This window comes from Anomalospiza imberbis, chromosome Z, assembly GCF_031753505.1.
Source record: "Anomalospiza imberbis isolate Cuckoo-Finch-1a 21T00152 chromosome Z, ASM3175350v1, whole genome shotgun sequence".
Lineage (NCBI taxonomy): Eukaryota > Metazoa > Chordata > Aves > Passeriformes > Viduidae > Anomalospiza > Anomalospiza imberbis.
Window position 1 is genome coordinate 21,909,543 of NC_089721.1, and position 15,230 is coordinate 21,924,772.

A 15,230-nucleotide genomic window follows, 5' to 3' on the forward strand; every position below is an offset into this window, starting at 1 on the left:
AGGGAGGGGATATGAAAAAAGCCTGTAGCTGAATACAATTTTTAGCGAAAGTGAAGCTCCATTGCATGGATATATCAGTTGAGATCTTTTTTACTGATACCAACAAGTTAGTCTGCCTCCTGTGTTATTTGAGGTGTAGTGGTGGATCATGGGATATGTGCGCATCTCCTGTAAGAAGCTGCACATATAGATAGATATCTGCTTCTGAAGTTTTATGTCTACTGTGTGATTATGGTTTCACTGCCATCCAGTAGACATGATGATAAACAAACAACTATAATGACAATGTTAAAGAAAGACTAATTAATTCCTATTCTTGAAACAGTGTAGAAGTCATTTTTCTCAAACTTCCAGTCAGAAAATAAATAAGTAGAACTTCATTCTTTAACACCTCATGTTAAAGATGAAGTCACCAATTTAGTCTATGGATTTTTATATTCTTTTTAGAATTTGCTCTATTACTCCCTTCCTATCTGCTCTCTCTCCTTGGACAAGAGATACATTCTGAAAAAAAAAGGGGATGGGTGGCACCATCTTCTGCAAGTATTTAAGCTTAAGAGTCAGTCTTTCATTTTATTCATGATTATTAATTTATAAGAATAGTATTAAATATATGATATATGATAGGGGATATATCAGATATATGATTGGGCAATTTTCATCTGAGTGTAAAGTGCACACTGCACCAGAGTTAAAAGATGCCAAGCACCTTCAGTCATGAAGCCTTTCCACTTTGAGTCTTGGTGAAATGTTAGCTGTGTATTCCCCTGAAGCACATGACATGGATTCTTTCATCCATGGGCTTTGCCATTTATAAAGTGCTTAGATGGTGTTAATGAAGCCCATATGGATTTCCAATGAGCTAATTTTAGTCAATTAGATACCTCAATACTAGAGGATTAGCATGAAAGTCAAATGCAATGAGAGCTGGCTTCAGTTATGAATTTATTCTTGTGGAAAATGTGAGGTAGAGGTGCTGCTATACCTCTTGTGTTAAGAGGAGGCAGAAATAGTGTGAATTCAGGAGATGTGAATGCAACTCCTGTTCCTTTGCTACCTTTCTGATGCCAGAGTAAATCTTCAGAAATGATAACTTTACCTTGAGCTTGTACAGGCTCCTCCAGCGGTTGCATAGAACAGGGAGGATAGGATAGAGTTGCAAGAACACTTCTGTCCCTGGAATATTTTTCATTCACAGACACATAAGTGTTAGGAGCTAACTTTGTTGTGCCTTTTGACTTGACCAGTTCAGAGCCAACATCCAGTTGTCTGTGAGGTGCAAAGAGATCATGTTGATGAAGCCACTTGCTGGTTTTAGATATTTATTGATAGGATTCAATCAAATGGATTATCTCTGCCCACTTCTTTAAAGAATGCATATATAAAAGCTAAAGTTCAACAAAAAAGATAATAGCAGTTTAGAAAACTCTCTATATTAAAAGAGTACTAATGTAGTGTATTTTAAAAGGAATATTTCGTGTTTAAATGAATCACTTATACAAAAAAATAGCTTTCAGTTAAGTTATTTTTTCTAGAATTTATCTGGAATTCATAAAAATCTTTATGTGTGTGTGTATGTATGTATGCATGTAAGATATGTATATTGTTTGAGGGATCATTTTACATCTCTGCAAGACCAATGGACCAAGGACCAGAAGCTCTTAATTTTTACATGAAATTCAAAGCTTAGTTTCAACTTCAAGGCAAAAGATCCATGCTATTTTACTTATATGATACTTTATAAGTGTTTTGGTTTTGTCAAATGAATTAAGATTGCTAAAGATTTTCCCCTTCTTTAGTGATAGGTCAAGGTAGTAATTCCCTTGGAGGATGTTATGGCCTGGGTTCTCTGGTGGGGACCCAGCAAATTCTCCCACATCCATGTGACAATGATGTCAAAAAATAACATCTGAAGGGCTTCCGTAGTGTCTGGTGCTTTTCCTCCTAGATAGGCACCTAAGACTGGGTGGATTAAGTGCCATATTGGGATACTAAACCTCTCCTTAGCTTTTAAACATCTAAACCTGCTGAAGACAGGTCTCATTCACTAAACCCTCTTTCCCAGATACAGCCTTTATTTGTACTTCCTGGCAGTGTTGCAATCCGCAGTTTTGCTTTCTGAATTCTATGGAGGCAACACAGTGTTCCCTGGGATTGCAGTCACCCTGCCATGGCTCCCTGATGGACTGTTTCAATTACTCTCCCTACCCTCTAGGTCAAGGTTCCTGTCCAGATAGTGTAAGCCCCAAGAAGACGAGTAAAATCTCATTGATCAAGTAAACAGCCAAAGCTGCTTTCCTCTAAGCCGTTTCAGGATGTATCTAAATGTGCAAACAGCAGTCAGTCTGCACCTGAACAAGTAGTTTGATTAAACGTAGTTGTGTTATGTTGATTTTCTGTCACGTTGTAGTAGGCAGACCCCTTGAAGTGGGACATCAATAGTGTCAGCCTTGTTCTGGCAGACAAGGGTAGGGGTTAGGGGCAGGCACACATAAACACAACTATTTTGTCTGTCAAAAATGTGTACTTAATATATTATCTTTTTGAGTTTAAGAGTATTTCACAATAACACCAAACAGCCATCGAGTTTTTCTGTAATGAATTGAGTTGGCACAAAACAGCAATGAATTAGAATATAAGAGTTTTTAAATCAGCTCTTAAGCCATTTGGCAAATGAAGCTGTGTGAACATGCTGAAATAAAATGTCTGGAATGTCCAGAACTCTGGTTTCTCAAGTACACAATAATAAAGCATTTTCATGAGCGGTCCACATCTCGTGATCAGCATTGATTGTACAGTTGTTGCCTTTGCTGATTTTACTCCATGGCACTGTGATGTAATGGTTCTGTCTTTCTGATACGAAATGCAGAGGGTTTGGTTTATAAATTAGAGTAGTGGAAACCATTCTTCTGGGAGACTGCAATCCCACAGGTAATTAAGAAGTAATTTTCTTCAAATAATGTGATTCACACCAAAAAAAAAAACAACCCTGTAAGTGAATTGACTGAATTCTACTCAGTTATTCAGCTCTAGCAGTTTGCCAAATGAGGAAAAATAAAAGAGATTTTTCCTTTCACTAGAATGCAAATACATAGAAAAATATAGTTTTGTTGTCTGAAACCAAATGCATGTAGGTAATACATTCAGATTAATTTGGCCTGATTTTAAGAAAATAGCCAAAATTATTTCCTATGTTTGTGAAGTGTGTTCTAACTGATCACTGTGTATGACTGCAAGTTACCTGCACTTTATTTAGGAACTACTTTGGAATGTAAACCTAATGTAATTACATGACAACACCAATCGTGTATTCCTTCCTTCTATGCTCTCCAGAGGTTTTAGTATTTTGGTTTAATTATTCTTTGGCACTTAAGGAATTATTTGTGTTGGGCTTATGATCAGCATAGTGAGAGGCTGAAGACAGCTGGCTTTTAAATATCTTCACATCATTGTGGTTGTCCCACCCTTTCTCTTGTCTAGAGGCCTTATCAGGGAAAGTGAAACAGAGCTTGCAAAACTAGAAAACAAGCATGCTGCAGTGTGGCACACAGGCACAGCCTCATAAAAGGATGAAAGTTCGGTCCCTGTTCTGCTGTCAATGAACTCACAACTAGAAAAACTCATGCGCAACTTCGTTCTTTCCCTGTTGGGTTGCAATGAGTTAAGTAGGATGAGATAGGAGATAAGAGGGGGGCCGAGCTTTATATTTTTCTTGGAAACTGCTACATCAATTAAGTGTTGAATTGGAAAGAATGGATCTATTTTACCTTCCAGCTGAATTCTTGAGCCTAATCATCTTCATTATTCCAAAAAGAAGATGAAGGAAATCTAAAATCACTTATTCTAGACTGAGTAAATAAGAGCTATTAACTACCAGTTAGTTAAGAAAGGTGCCATGTTAGTGTTTTTCTTTAAAAATTGCATTTTTTTACAATTAGGGAGAGAAACTTACATATGTACTGCTTCCTCTGAGTGTTAAGCTGTAGTTAATGGGAAAAATATGAGTATCAGAGACTTCCCATGTATTAAATTGAATCTCTTGATTCATCAATTTAATTCAATTTTAGTAAACTTGGCTTTAGGATCAACATAGTGCAAGTAGTATAGTCTCTTCTCAGATTAAAATTTGCTTTAAACAAGGCAAATGTAATACTTCCATTCTCTTAAAGAACTGGAATGGAAAAAATACGACTTGCAGTATCTGCATGTGTTACAACACACTTGTGATTTGTTTTGTTCAAACATATACAGTCAATAAATAATTTACTCTGATCATATCGTGCGACTTACTGCTTTTTCTTCAAAGTACTTCTGAGGGTTCCATAGATGGTTTAGTTTGGACTTAATATTTAGGCTATTGACTCTTAAGTAATTGCAAGGCTGCCATAGGAAATAAATGAAACTTAATTAAATTTTCAATGCTTCCGTGTAGCTTCATTTCCCTTAATGGAATAAGTTTATTTTGTTGTCAGCATGCAAATGAGAGTCCATCTCTGGCACTACCTGTGCGATTAATGCGTGTCCTTGTATTTACTGAGATAAGCAAATTGGCAATTGTAATGCAAAAATTAGTTGCACCAGTAGTTACTATTTGATATTGTAAGATTACCTAATGTGCTAGCTGGGTGGAGGCCCAGGAGTCATAAATCAGAATCTTTATGCAAATTATATAGAACCATTTCTGTAGGTCATTCTATAAAAATGCCTTTCTATTGCTGGTAGTGGAGTTGAGACCCTGCAGCTGTATTGAGTCTTCTGCTGAGGTCAGTGTTTGCTATGAAAGTAAGATGGGAACCAGCGTTAAGGGGTCTTATAGGCTGGGCTGTCCTGTTGTATCAGTAACAGAAGGTTCAGCTAAGAATTAAACCAGGCATTTGTAAGTCTTTCACATTTAACCACTTGTAACAGCTGCTCCATCTTCAGCAGAGACACAACACACTCCAGTTACAGCTGTGACAGCACCTATAAATGCAGGCAGAGGCTTGTGCTGAGAATCTCCACTACTTGTGTGAGGTTTACAGGGCTGGGAAAAGTCTTTCTAGCCAGCTCACTGCTCTGCATGTGGCTGTGGCTGCCCAGAGGATAGCTTACTGTCTTCACTCTGTTGTTGCAGAGCTGAAAACCTGTGCTGAGTCCTGTAGAACCGACCTGCAGCTGCCAAAGCCTTCTGAGCCACATCTAGATTGCTAAATAAAATGTGCCTTGGCACTGAGGTCTGTGGGCTGAATTGTTTCCTCCTATTTCCTCCTGCACAGAAGAGGTTCTGTGAGGGAGGCCCCTTCAGTGTCCTCATGGTTGCAGGGTACAGTTACTGTGTTTTGTGTGGCATTTTTTTTACACTCCAACATACCTGCAGTGATCAGAGGGCCTCATTGCCACCCACTTGAGTGGTATTCTCCTTGCACAAAAGCACAGATTAACACTGCATGCCCAGGAGTGTTTCAGATGGGAATGGAAAGGTTACAGATCCCATAAGGCCTCAGAAGACTATGAAGATGAAAGGATTCTAAACGTGACTATGGGCAAACTGTATTTAGAATCTCCTTGGCCAGGTATCACTGGGCAGGGCAGTTTGCAGAGAGTGCAAACTCCCACTCTACACAACCTTTGGAGGCTCAGAGCTTTTGGCCCCATTTTACTAAGTGGAGAAGGTGGTCACCGTAGTTGTTCCTTGTCCTTACTACCACAGCATTTTTGTGACAGAAAAACTCACTGAGGTGTAATAGAGAAGTAACAGTTCAGTGAAACTGTTAAAATCTGAATATCACTCAATAAAAGACAGCCCAGATAAGAGGTGTGTAGGGAAGTCAAATACTCTTCTGTTACATTGTTGATAGAGTGCAAATTGATTCAGTGCACACACAAATTATTGTTATTAGTAGGATTTCTGAAAGAAATTTGGGATTTTGCCTAGCCATGGGCCTAGCAGAATTAATCCATACTAATTCAGGGTGTGAATTTGCAATTAAACTGCTTTAAATTCTTGTGTGTACAGATGACTTCCACAATGAAGATCACTTTAGTGTCAGGATTACCATGTCCTAATATCTGACTTGCTGATAGCCACATCATCTACTTGATTTCTTAAAGTGATTAGGTGCCATAAATGCCAGAGTCAATTTTACTTTCTTTGTAGTCAAATACCTACTCATTTCAGAAAATAGGATGTAAGTTCCTAAAAAACTTTGGTTTATTTTAAAAATGTAGTTTTATTGGAATATTTGAAGTATTCAGCACCATAGCAACAGGAAGGAATTATGCTTAATGTTCAGTGCACTAAAAAAAACTTACTGGATATCAGTTGCACACTACAGATCTGAGAGTAAACTACTTCCAGCAACACCAATATGCTATTTCAATAAGGGAACAAGACAATTTCTTCTTTTACTTTTTCGTAATATGTGATAATTGTTAGATCAATAAGGTTTTAATGATTAGTGCAAAAAACCTAGAAATTAATTAGCCATGCTTGTGCTTTGAAAGGGATTACAGTTGTAAGAAAGAGTTACTGTTCTTTGTTTATACTCTGTGGCCTTCATAAAGAGATAACAAATTCTGTTTACTTTATAAAATTTAATTACTAATAAAAAATAGGTATTTTTATAAGTATAAAATTAGAAGTTGAGCCTCTTCAGAGAGATCAGGGAGTTTGTTCAGGTTAAAAATAGCGTTTTTGCTTTGTGATACAGTGTACAAAATCATGCTTAATTCTGTGCTTAACAGCATAATTTAAATAAGAATCCAAGTTTAAATGTTACCTGTGTAAGCACATCCAGTGTGCAATAGCATGCAGTACAGGAAACTTAGTAATGTCATTGTTTTGTCTTTGCTTTGTTCCTTCCTTTAGCTTGGGTCAGGACTGAGGCCCAAGTCTCACATGGCTAGAGATCATTGCTGAAGCATTAATTTTGTCTTAATATTCCATGAAGTGTCTTTCAAGAGCTCCTCTTTTCTATTATCTCTTACTATTTCCACAAGCAGTGAACACATACTTAGCCATTTTTAACTCTGGCTTTGTTGCCTTTTGCAGGCATGTGATACTGGGTTACTGGATGTGGTATTTCGGTGAAAATTCCCATTCTTAAAAATTTGTGTTTCATATCCAGTCTATTCCTCCGTGATAAAGCAGAATGTGTTATGGTGGTTTCTATAGCCCTGTGATTAATAAAGGCTGCATTACAACATAAAAAGCATGACTTTAAGTGGTGGATCTAAATAGGATATGGCCACCAATTTTCATTGCATAGTGGTCTGCTCTCTACAGTCTCTGTGGAAAGAGACTGTATAATTACTCAACTACTTTTGTCATTTTCACCCATTAAGTCCACAAAGATATTGATCCTTCCTCAGTGAGCTGATAAGGCATAGTACAAGGGCTGCCTAAGAGCAGTACTGCCTGTACAGAACTGGAAAGGCAAGTCTTCTGTCCATGGACTGCATGGGTACTCTGGATGATTGAGAGTCCAGTCAAGAGGATGGCCAAGCTGATAGACTAAATAAAAGTGAAAGCTCATATGTGAAACACCTCAAGGAAGAAATCTCTTCTATGTCCATATATTGTAGCTGCCCAAATTTGCAGAAAAGGCTTCTGCATTTGCCTTCTACATTGACATAGAAGTTGGGAGTTCAAGCATATTGTAGCTCCAAGTTGAATAAAGGTGTGTGCAAAACAAAATAACATGTCCTGGAGTGCGATGAACCTTCAATATTTGTACAGAATGATAGACTCCCAGACACATAATTCCCTCATCTGCTGATTCCTCATTTCATCCACTCAGCTGCCTTTCTTGCTTTCCAGGAGGGTGGCTTTGATATTAGGCACCTCACTTAAAGGACAATGTGCTTCAAGGACCTCCTTCATCTCTTTTGCTATGAGCTGATTCACAATCATGTTTCTCTGGTTTTGTGCTGATGTAACTCCACTGAGATTATGTAGATATTCCTTATCCCAAAAGGAAGAACAGATCTTTCATGCTCTGTTAATATTCTCCCTTCTCTCCCCAGGGGACCTATCCTCCTTTGCTAAAAATTATTTTGAATACTCTAATTACGGATAAGGATCTCTTTGAATATTAATTAGTTTTTCATTGGCCGCACTCAAAATATTTAAATCAAAGCGATTTCCTGGTAATTATCTCTGGATTATAACTTTGAGAAGATTTACTTTTTTTAATAAATTCTGGTTTATCAAGTAAGACTTCCTTTTGTATGTGTACGGTTAATCACAGCTGCAGGTAAAACAGTGAGCAGTGGCTGTGAAGAGGCAATTGTTTTGTGTCTTAAGTTTTCCTCTTACAAAATCTGTTGTTTATAACTTAGCTTTCCCTCTTTTGCTGTTTTTTAATTATTTAATTGGACTCTGTCCCACATGTACGCAAATTCAGAATTAGGCCCCTACAAGCAGACAGCTCTGCAGGAAGACAAAAATGGCAGACCAACTCACACCCTTTCTTTCTTGCCTGTTCCTTGAGTGGTGAGATAGGACCTGGTCCACTCCATTGCTCTTTCTTCAACTTTTAGCTCATTATAGGGTCCTCCTCCTCCATAATTTAATAGAAGACAAAACTCCCTTTTCTTCCCTATTGCTTTGAATATTCAAGATAGAGGGAGAGATTTCCATATCATTACTGAGAGCTTATGGTGCTTTGGACTATCAAGAGCACAAACTCCCAAAACCCATCAGGCTTAAATCCTTTCCATCACAAAGTTATTTTAGACATTTAATAGATGGCCATAGTAGATGCTTTTTGAAATCTCCAAAAAGGGATGTAATTCCCAAATTGCTTGTTTAAAAATTCTTCTACATCAGGATGTAAACTGAGGAGCTTGAGTCTCATGTTCAGCATGAATGAGAAGAGGTTTCTTGTGACATTTTAAGAATGCCTTGAGGGATGGTGCAACCCCTTGCTGTACCAGCAGAGTCAACATTGCCATCAAATCAAGTCACCTCATTTCAGTGTAGGCAATAGCAAGCATAGCTTATTGAAGTGATCTTGCCCTTACAGCCTTCAGCATTAACTGAAGCTTATTTGATATGGGGGATTTCATAAAGACCTTTTGTAGGATTCCTTTCCAAATGCACCTGGGAATTTTACATAAACGCAAACACTTGCCTTACACTTCCAAGGAGAAGAAGCGATGCTTTGTGTTCACTGGATCTCTTGGATGTTACTGCAACAGAACCAAATGGCTCACAATGCCCCTGTGCTTTGTTGAGTATGAAGAGCTGCTCTGTAAGCCTTACCAGCCCAGATGTCAGAAGGGGTCTCGCCTTGCTGCCAGCACAGTTAATGCATTATTACCAGCTGGTTGACATACCACTCCCTCTGCTTGATAATGCTCACTCCACCAGGCTCTTGGGCTGCTTCCAACACATGCCACTATTTATGATCTGGGCAGCTGCTACCAGGACTGTGCTCTGTTCATATTTGTCAGGTCTCATGGATTTAGTTGTTATACCAGAATCCACATTTTATGTTGAAAGTACTCCATTCTTGGCTAAATTCCTCTTCACTTCTGCTGTCCCAAGACAGGATTGCTCACCCCGCACCTTCAGAGCAGATCGCAATGACACCTGAAGAAAATAATTTACTTGCTCTTGAATAACAGTAATTTTTTGAAACTATGACTATGCTATAGAATAAATTTTAAACTAATCAATTTTATGCAATGAATGTAATATTAAGACCCTAAATATTAATAAAGTGGAATTATTTTCACATTTTATTGATATAAATCTGAAATAAGCCATGTTTCACAGTGTTGGTACTGCATTCAACTAAGAGAACAGCAAATAATCAATAATGATTCAAAAAGCAGAAACATAATTTGAAGTGCTTTTGTCTCTTTGTTTCATGAAAGCGTTTCTCAAAATAACTTCATTCTGAATGGAACTCATCAATGTGTGCTTATTCCCCCCTTCCCTTCACAAGCCTTCTCCAACTGGCTAGATGTGGTGACTGGAGCTTTTTGGATTAATTTTCCTTAAGTGACCTACTTTGCAGAGAAAGATAATCATGCATTTATAGCCTCTGGCACACTATTCAGGTCACAGATGGACAGATACCGAAGCAATTCCTCAGTGACTTACTGGGCTTGTAACTAATCCCCAGTGAGAAAGGAGATTGGCCTGATGTTAATTGGCCAGAATGCCTAAATGTATGGAAGGAAGATCATTGATTCCTACTTCAGTTTTCAGAGTGTATCACAGTTAGGCAGAATGGTACCAGCCAGCCATTTTTCTAGGAGTGTTTTGTGAAAGTGTTTTGTGAAAGTGATTGAATTACAGGACGTCACAGATGTTAAAAATCTTATTTTGAATAATTTGCCTTGACAGTGGGGCACCATGTCGTGTTCTGACTGTGGATACATCTGATGTTACACATATACCAGATGCTGTGGCCAAAACCAGGGAAAGGAGATTCTGGAGAGTTTTGACCTTTCGGTCACTCAAGGGCACTTGAAATCTCATGAAGAGTTGTCATTGTCAGACCCAAACCTCTGCTATGAAAGCTGCTTTTTACTTTTTTTTTTTCTTTTTTCTTTCTTTTTGTTTTGTTTTGTTTTGTTATTTTTATTTTTATTTAGCATGGTAGTGGAGCAAATAAAACTCATAGTTTGCTATTATTCTTTAGAGGATCCCTTTCTCTCTCTTTTATGTGGCACCAATGGGATGCATGCAAAACAGCTTGTCCTTGTGTTTTCAGATGTTCTGAAGTTTCACAAGGGAAATTACCAGGCTTTATTCTCTATTAGGGTATTTTTAAAACTTTTGTGCAGCTTTCCATGCTGAAAAACAGGCAACAAGCCAGAGTGTTAAGAACATTTCTTTTTTTGAAGGACTGTCTTGAAACTTTAGGCTTGTCAGGCAGTCAGTGATGTTAATTCTGACAGGTTTCAAGAAAGAACTGTTAAAATTGTGACACTACCAGCAAAGGGATGGATGGCTTTCAGAAAAAAAAAAGCATGTGTGCACGTTGAATTCTTGCAGTACAGGACTGCATGTGGGTATGACTGTGTGTCCCTCGGTGTCTATATAGAGCTTTCCACCACAGTGCAGAGCTGGAAAGTGCTCTGGTAGATATTACTGTTTGGATCAGTGTGATCACTGAGTAAGTGTACCTATTTTAAGAGCTTTGTAGAGTACATAGTCTCAGAACACATGAGGGATGATTCAGATTAGGTTTAGGTATTTACAACTGTTAAGACAACCTGTGTATGTATTTTCTATGACAGAATCTAATGCAGTGAGAGTAAAATCAATTCCTTTTAGCAGCGAGCCTTTCAGACAGGAATTAAGTAAAAGGTTTTAGAGAGGAGTATGTGTAGCTCTCCTGTACCTATCCCAAGGGACTGTAGTGCACCTGTTCCACCATCAAAATTCCAGCTACATGCTTGCACAGTTTCTGGGACCCCTTTGGACATTCCATGTGTCCATCATCTTCTTGATCTGTGTGTTTGCTTTCACAGGGGTTAGTCTCAGCATCTCGTCCTCCAAGGGACAATTTCATTGTGTATGAATCATATGCTTCCTAGTGTTTTCTCTGGAAGGTTTGGTATATTTGAACCAGTAATATCTCTACAGATACAGGCTTCAATGCAGATATTCTCAGTCTAACCTAAGAACAGCCTGCTGTAAGTCTGCTTTTATCTGGTTCTAAAGTAATTAATATAAATAATATAAATCCAGTTTTAACCAAACTAATCCACAGAACATAATTTCATTATCTTCTTCCTTGTTTTTATTTATTTATTTATTTTTTTAATCTCAAGAAAGTATTTGAGAAAAGAAAGTCATAAGTGCCAGGACTGGTTATGGGCTATTTTAATCAAATTATTATTTTATAAAACAAAAAAAATCCACACCCTTGGGCCTGTGTTTCCCAGTATGATATCCATTAAGAAGAATTAGGGTAAAACTAAAGAGTTAGAAAGTCTTTGTATATTACCAAATATAGAACTAGACTAATTTAAGTAATGTGTTTCCGTTTTATGGCACCATAGTTGGATCTGTAGAAGATACAGTAACAATTATTCATAGCAAAACCCCCAGTATATGCTACAAGCAAGTCAAACCTGTAGTACAACAGGAACATTCCTGCTGACTATGTAGGTCTCTTAGGGAAAAAGAGTACAATTGAGAAATAATACTGATGCATTCCTATTGAGAATAACCAATTGAAGAATAACCAGATCCAAAGAAACCTTACAGCTTTTGAACTAGGGTAACCATAGCAGTAATAGAAAATACATGTTTCATATTTCATACTGATATTGCATTATACTAGGAATAACTTAAAAGCTCCTGGCTATTTTCTTGGCAGACACTGTAGTAGGGGCACCAGGCAAACGTGAAAGTGATACACACAGGAAATCACTCTCACATTCTTGCTCCTGAGAGTCTGACTTCTGGGTTCATCATGTAGATATGGGCATTAATAGATCTAAAAAATCCTTTCAGTTCTTTGGATAATGAATGATCAGACAGTTCTCAGCCTTTGACTGCCTCACATACAGCTATGTTACTCTGAGGGCAAAGATGAGTAGTAAGGCACATTTTTTAAGAGAGTATGCGTCTCACATATAAACAATTTCCTAGAAACTAGTAGTAGCCAATAGTCCTGCAGGACTGCTAAATGGAACTCACTTGCATGAAACTACTGGATTGGATATTTGTCAGATCAGAACATCAGGAGAGAAGTATGAATATACTAATGAACTAGATATTTTGAGCATTCTTTTAATACAGTTTGTTGATCTCCTGGGCTACTGTAAGTGAAATTTAATCTGATTAGAGGAAAAGAAGAGTGAACATGGTTAGAGATATTCATGATTATCTTCTTGAATATGTGAGTCTGAGTCTGTGTCCCCTGAGGAAGTAGGATCATCAATATTTTAGTTTAGTCCTTTAAGATCTAAAATTTCCAGTGGTGAACTTGTAATTAATTGTATCATTAAATGCTACAGCATATTCCTCTTCTGGAGGAATTTGTATTCCTGTTCAAGGGGACAAAGTACTATTTGGAAGGAAATGCTGTACCATGGAAGAATCAGATCTAATATTTTAGTGAAACATGTGGTCTGAATAGGTAATGAATATTGCCCAGTACCTGGTTAATTTTGAACACCTAAGGAGCATTTATAGGAGTCATAATGTTTTTGAAATATGCTTTGATGGGATGGACTTTGCATATGCAGGAAGTGGAAGAAAGAAACTAAATGGACAAAATGATGGAAAAATATTTCATTATACATGTGTACAAAGTTCAAATAAATCTGTAAACTTACATTCAAAATAGTAATTAATTTAATAATATTAAGAGATATTTTAATTATATAATTATATAATAATAATTCTTCATAGAGTAATTTTGGTCAGAGTTACAGATTTTTTGCTTTCACTGATGCCTTTAATAGTGAGCTAATGAAACAAAATTAATTCTTTTCTGCATGTACTGTCCATGTAGGTGTGCAACTCACATGCTGTTAGCATTATACAAGTATACATTAATGAGCTATTTGCATATCATGCATATAATGCATTCACCTGATGTGTCTGAGATACTTTTCCCTTGCATACTGAGTGTAAAGATATGGTCTGCAGATGATGGCAAACTACCTACCTGTGAAAATTAAAGCCCTGTATTTCCTAAGAGAACAACTAATATGTAAGCAGGAATTTTCCTCAATAGGCTGCTTCAGTAAACCTCAACATCAGCTTCCACTTTGAAGTGAAGTAGTAGTATATCCATCCTACTTGATCTCTACTCTCTTTGCTTATATTAGTGAGGAAAAACATATTAATAGTATTATGAAATTCAAAATCTTTGAATTTGCAGGAACAAGTTAAATATGGTATTTAATAAAGTAAATTTCAGGAATGGAACTTACATTAAGACAACAAAGCTGCACTTCCAAAGCACGCGATTAGCTCTCTTTAATCAATGCAATGACAAATATTTTCCTACAACACATTTAATAAAGTAGTGTATTAAAAAAGCACTTCCATTCAATGTACGTATAATTAAAAGAGTGACTAATCACATATATATCCTTGACTTGCATGTTGTTGCTTTTGGGAAGCTTATGTGGATTTCATTATCTTTAACATTTTATTTATAAATACACCCTGTGGAATGGGAAAGGTAGATTTTTTTCCAATAATGGGATTACCTATACTTTCTTAATTTACAGTTTTGATGATTTGAGCAGTTGGATTCTCATTTAGGTGTTCTATTTGGCATATAATTATATTATTAATTACCAAATAGATATTATATTTGGTTATTGTTAGTTATATAATTTTTGTGTAATTTTCTTTTTGCTGGATATTAAAAGAAAAAATGTAAGACGTTTAAGAAGCATAAAGGAAGATATTTGGGAGTTCTGACCATTCTCATTCTGTCTGTGCAGTTCGACAATCAGCAAGCACTGGGAGGCAGAACTGGCCACGCTCAAGGGTAATAACGCTAAGCTCACAGCAGCCCTGCTGGAGTCCACTGCCAATGTGAAACAATGGAAACAGCAACTTGCTGCATATCAGGAAGAAGCAGAGCGTCTTCATAAGCGGGTAAGTTAAGGCACATGGCCAGGATCTTTGAGGTGGAAGTACTAGTGACTGTATTCACTCGTTTTCAAGTAAAACAAGTTTACTATTGCAGCTTCAGGTTAATCTTTGAGACAGAAATTGATGATTTTCTGAAAAGCATTTCCTCCACTTGGGAACTATTTGCTTTGCAGGACTTCTTTTTCTGCAAAGGTTATTGCTGCAAGAAGTTATCAAACCTTATGACTTATTTGGCAGCTTTAGCTCTTTATTTGATGCCATCACATCTGTTTCATTACATTCTCCATAGCACTGAAGTCCAGTCCCTTCTGCATTTAAGCCCTCAGAAGCTTGACATCAAATCTCTAAGTTCAAGAAACCTTATTGTAATGCTGTCATATAACAAAGATGAAGAGCTTACCCTCCTCCTTGCACACAAAGGACTCTGAACAGATCACTATATGCAAGAAGAGATCTGCGCCTACTTTCATACAGAAGGGTCTGGGTCCTGTTGCCTTCATGACAAATTTTGCAGAGGTCATTTGGCAAACCAGAAGTTAGTTCACAGTGGGGGAAGGAAGGACAATGTTTGAGGAAGGAATATAACATGCAAGGTTGAAGTCTAAGTTACGAAAACAAGTATTCAATATCTAATTTTGCTTCTCTTTTCACATATAACTCTCTG

General features: G+C 37.2%; 1 protein-coding gene across 1 annotated transcript in view; it reads left to right on the forward strand.

Moving 5' to 3' along the window:
- The window catches only part of HOMER1 (homer scaffold protein 1), an 89,084-nt gene that overhangs the window by 51,546 nt on the left and 22,308 nt on the right, over positions 1-15,230 (forward strand). The window contains exon 6 of the mRNA XM_068176353.1: positions 14,413-14,569. Within this exon, the coding sequence (XP_068032454.1) occupies positions 14,413-14,569 (157 nt within the window). The remainder of the gene's footprint in view (positions 1-14,412; positions 14,570-15,230) is intronic.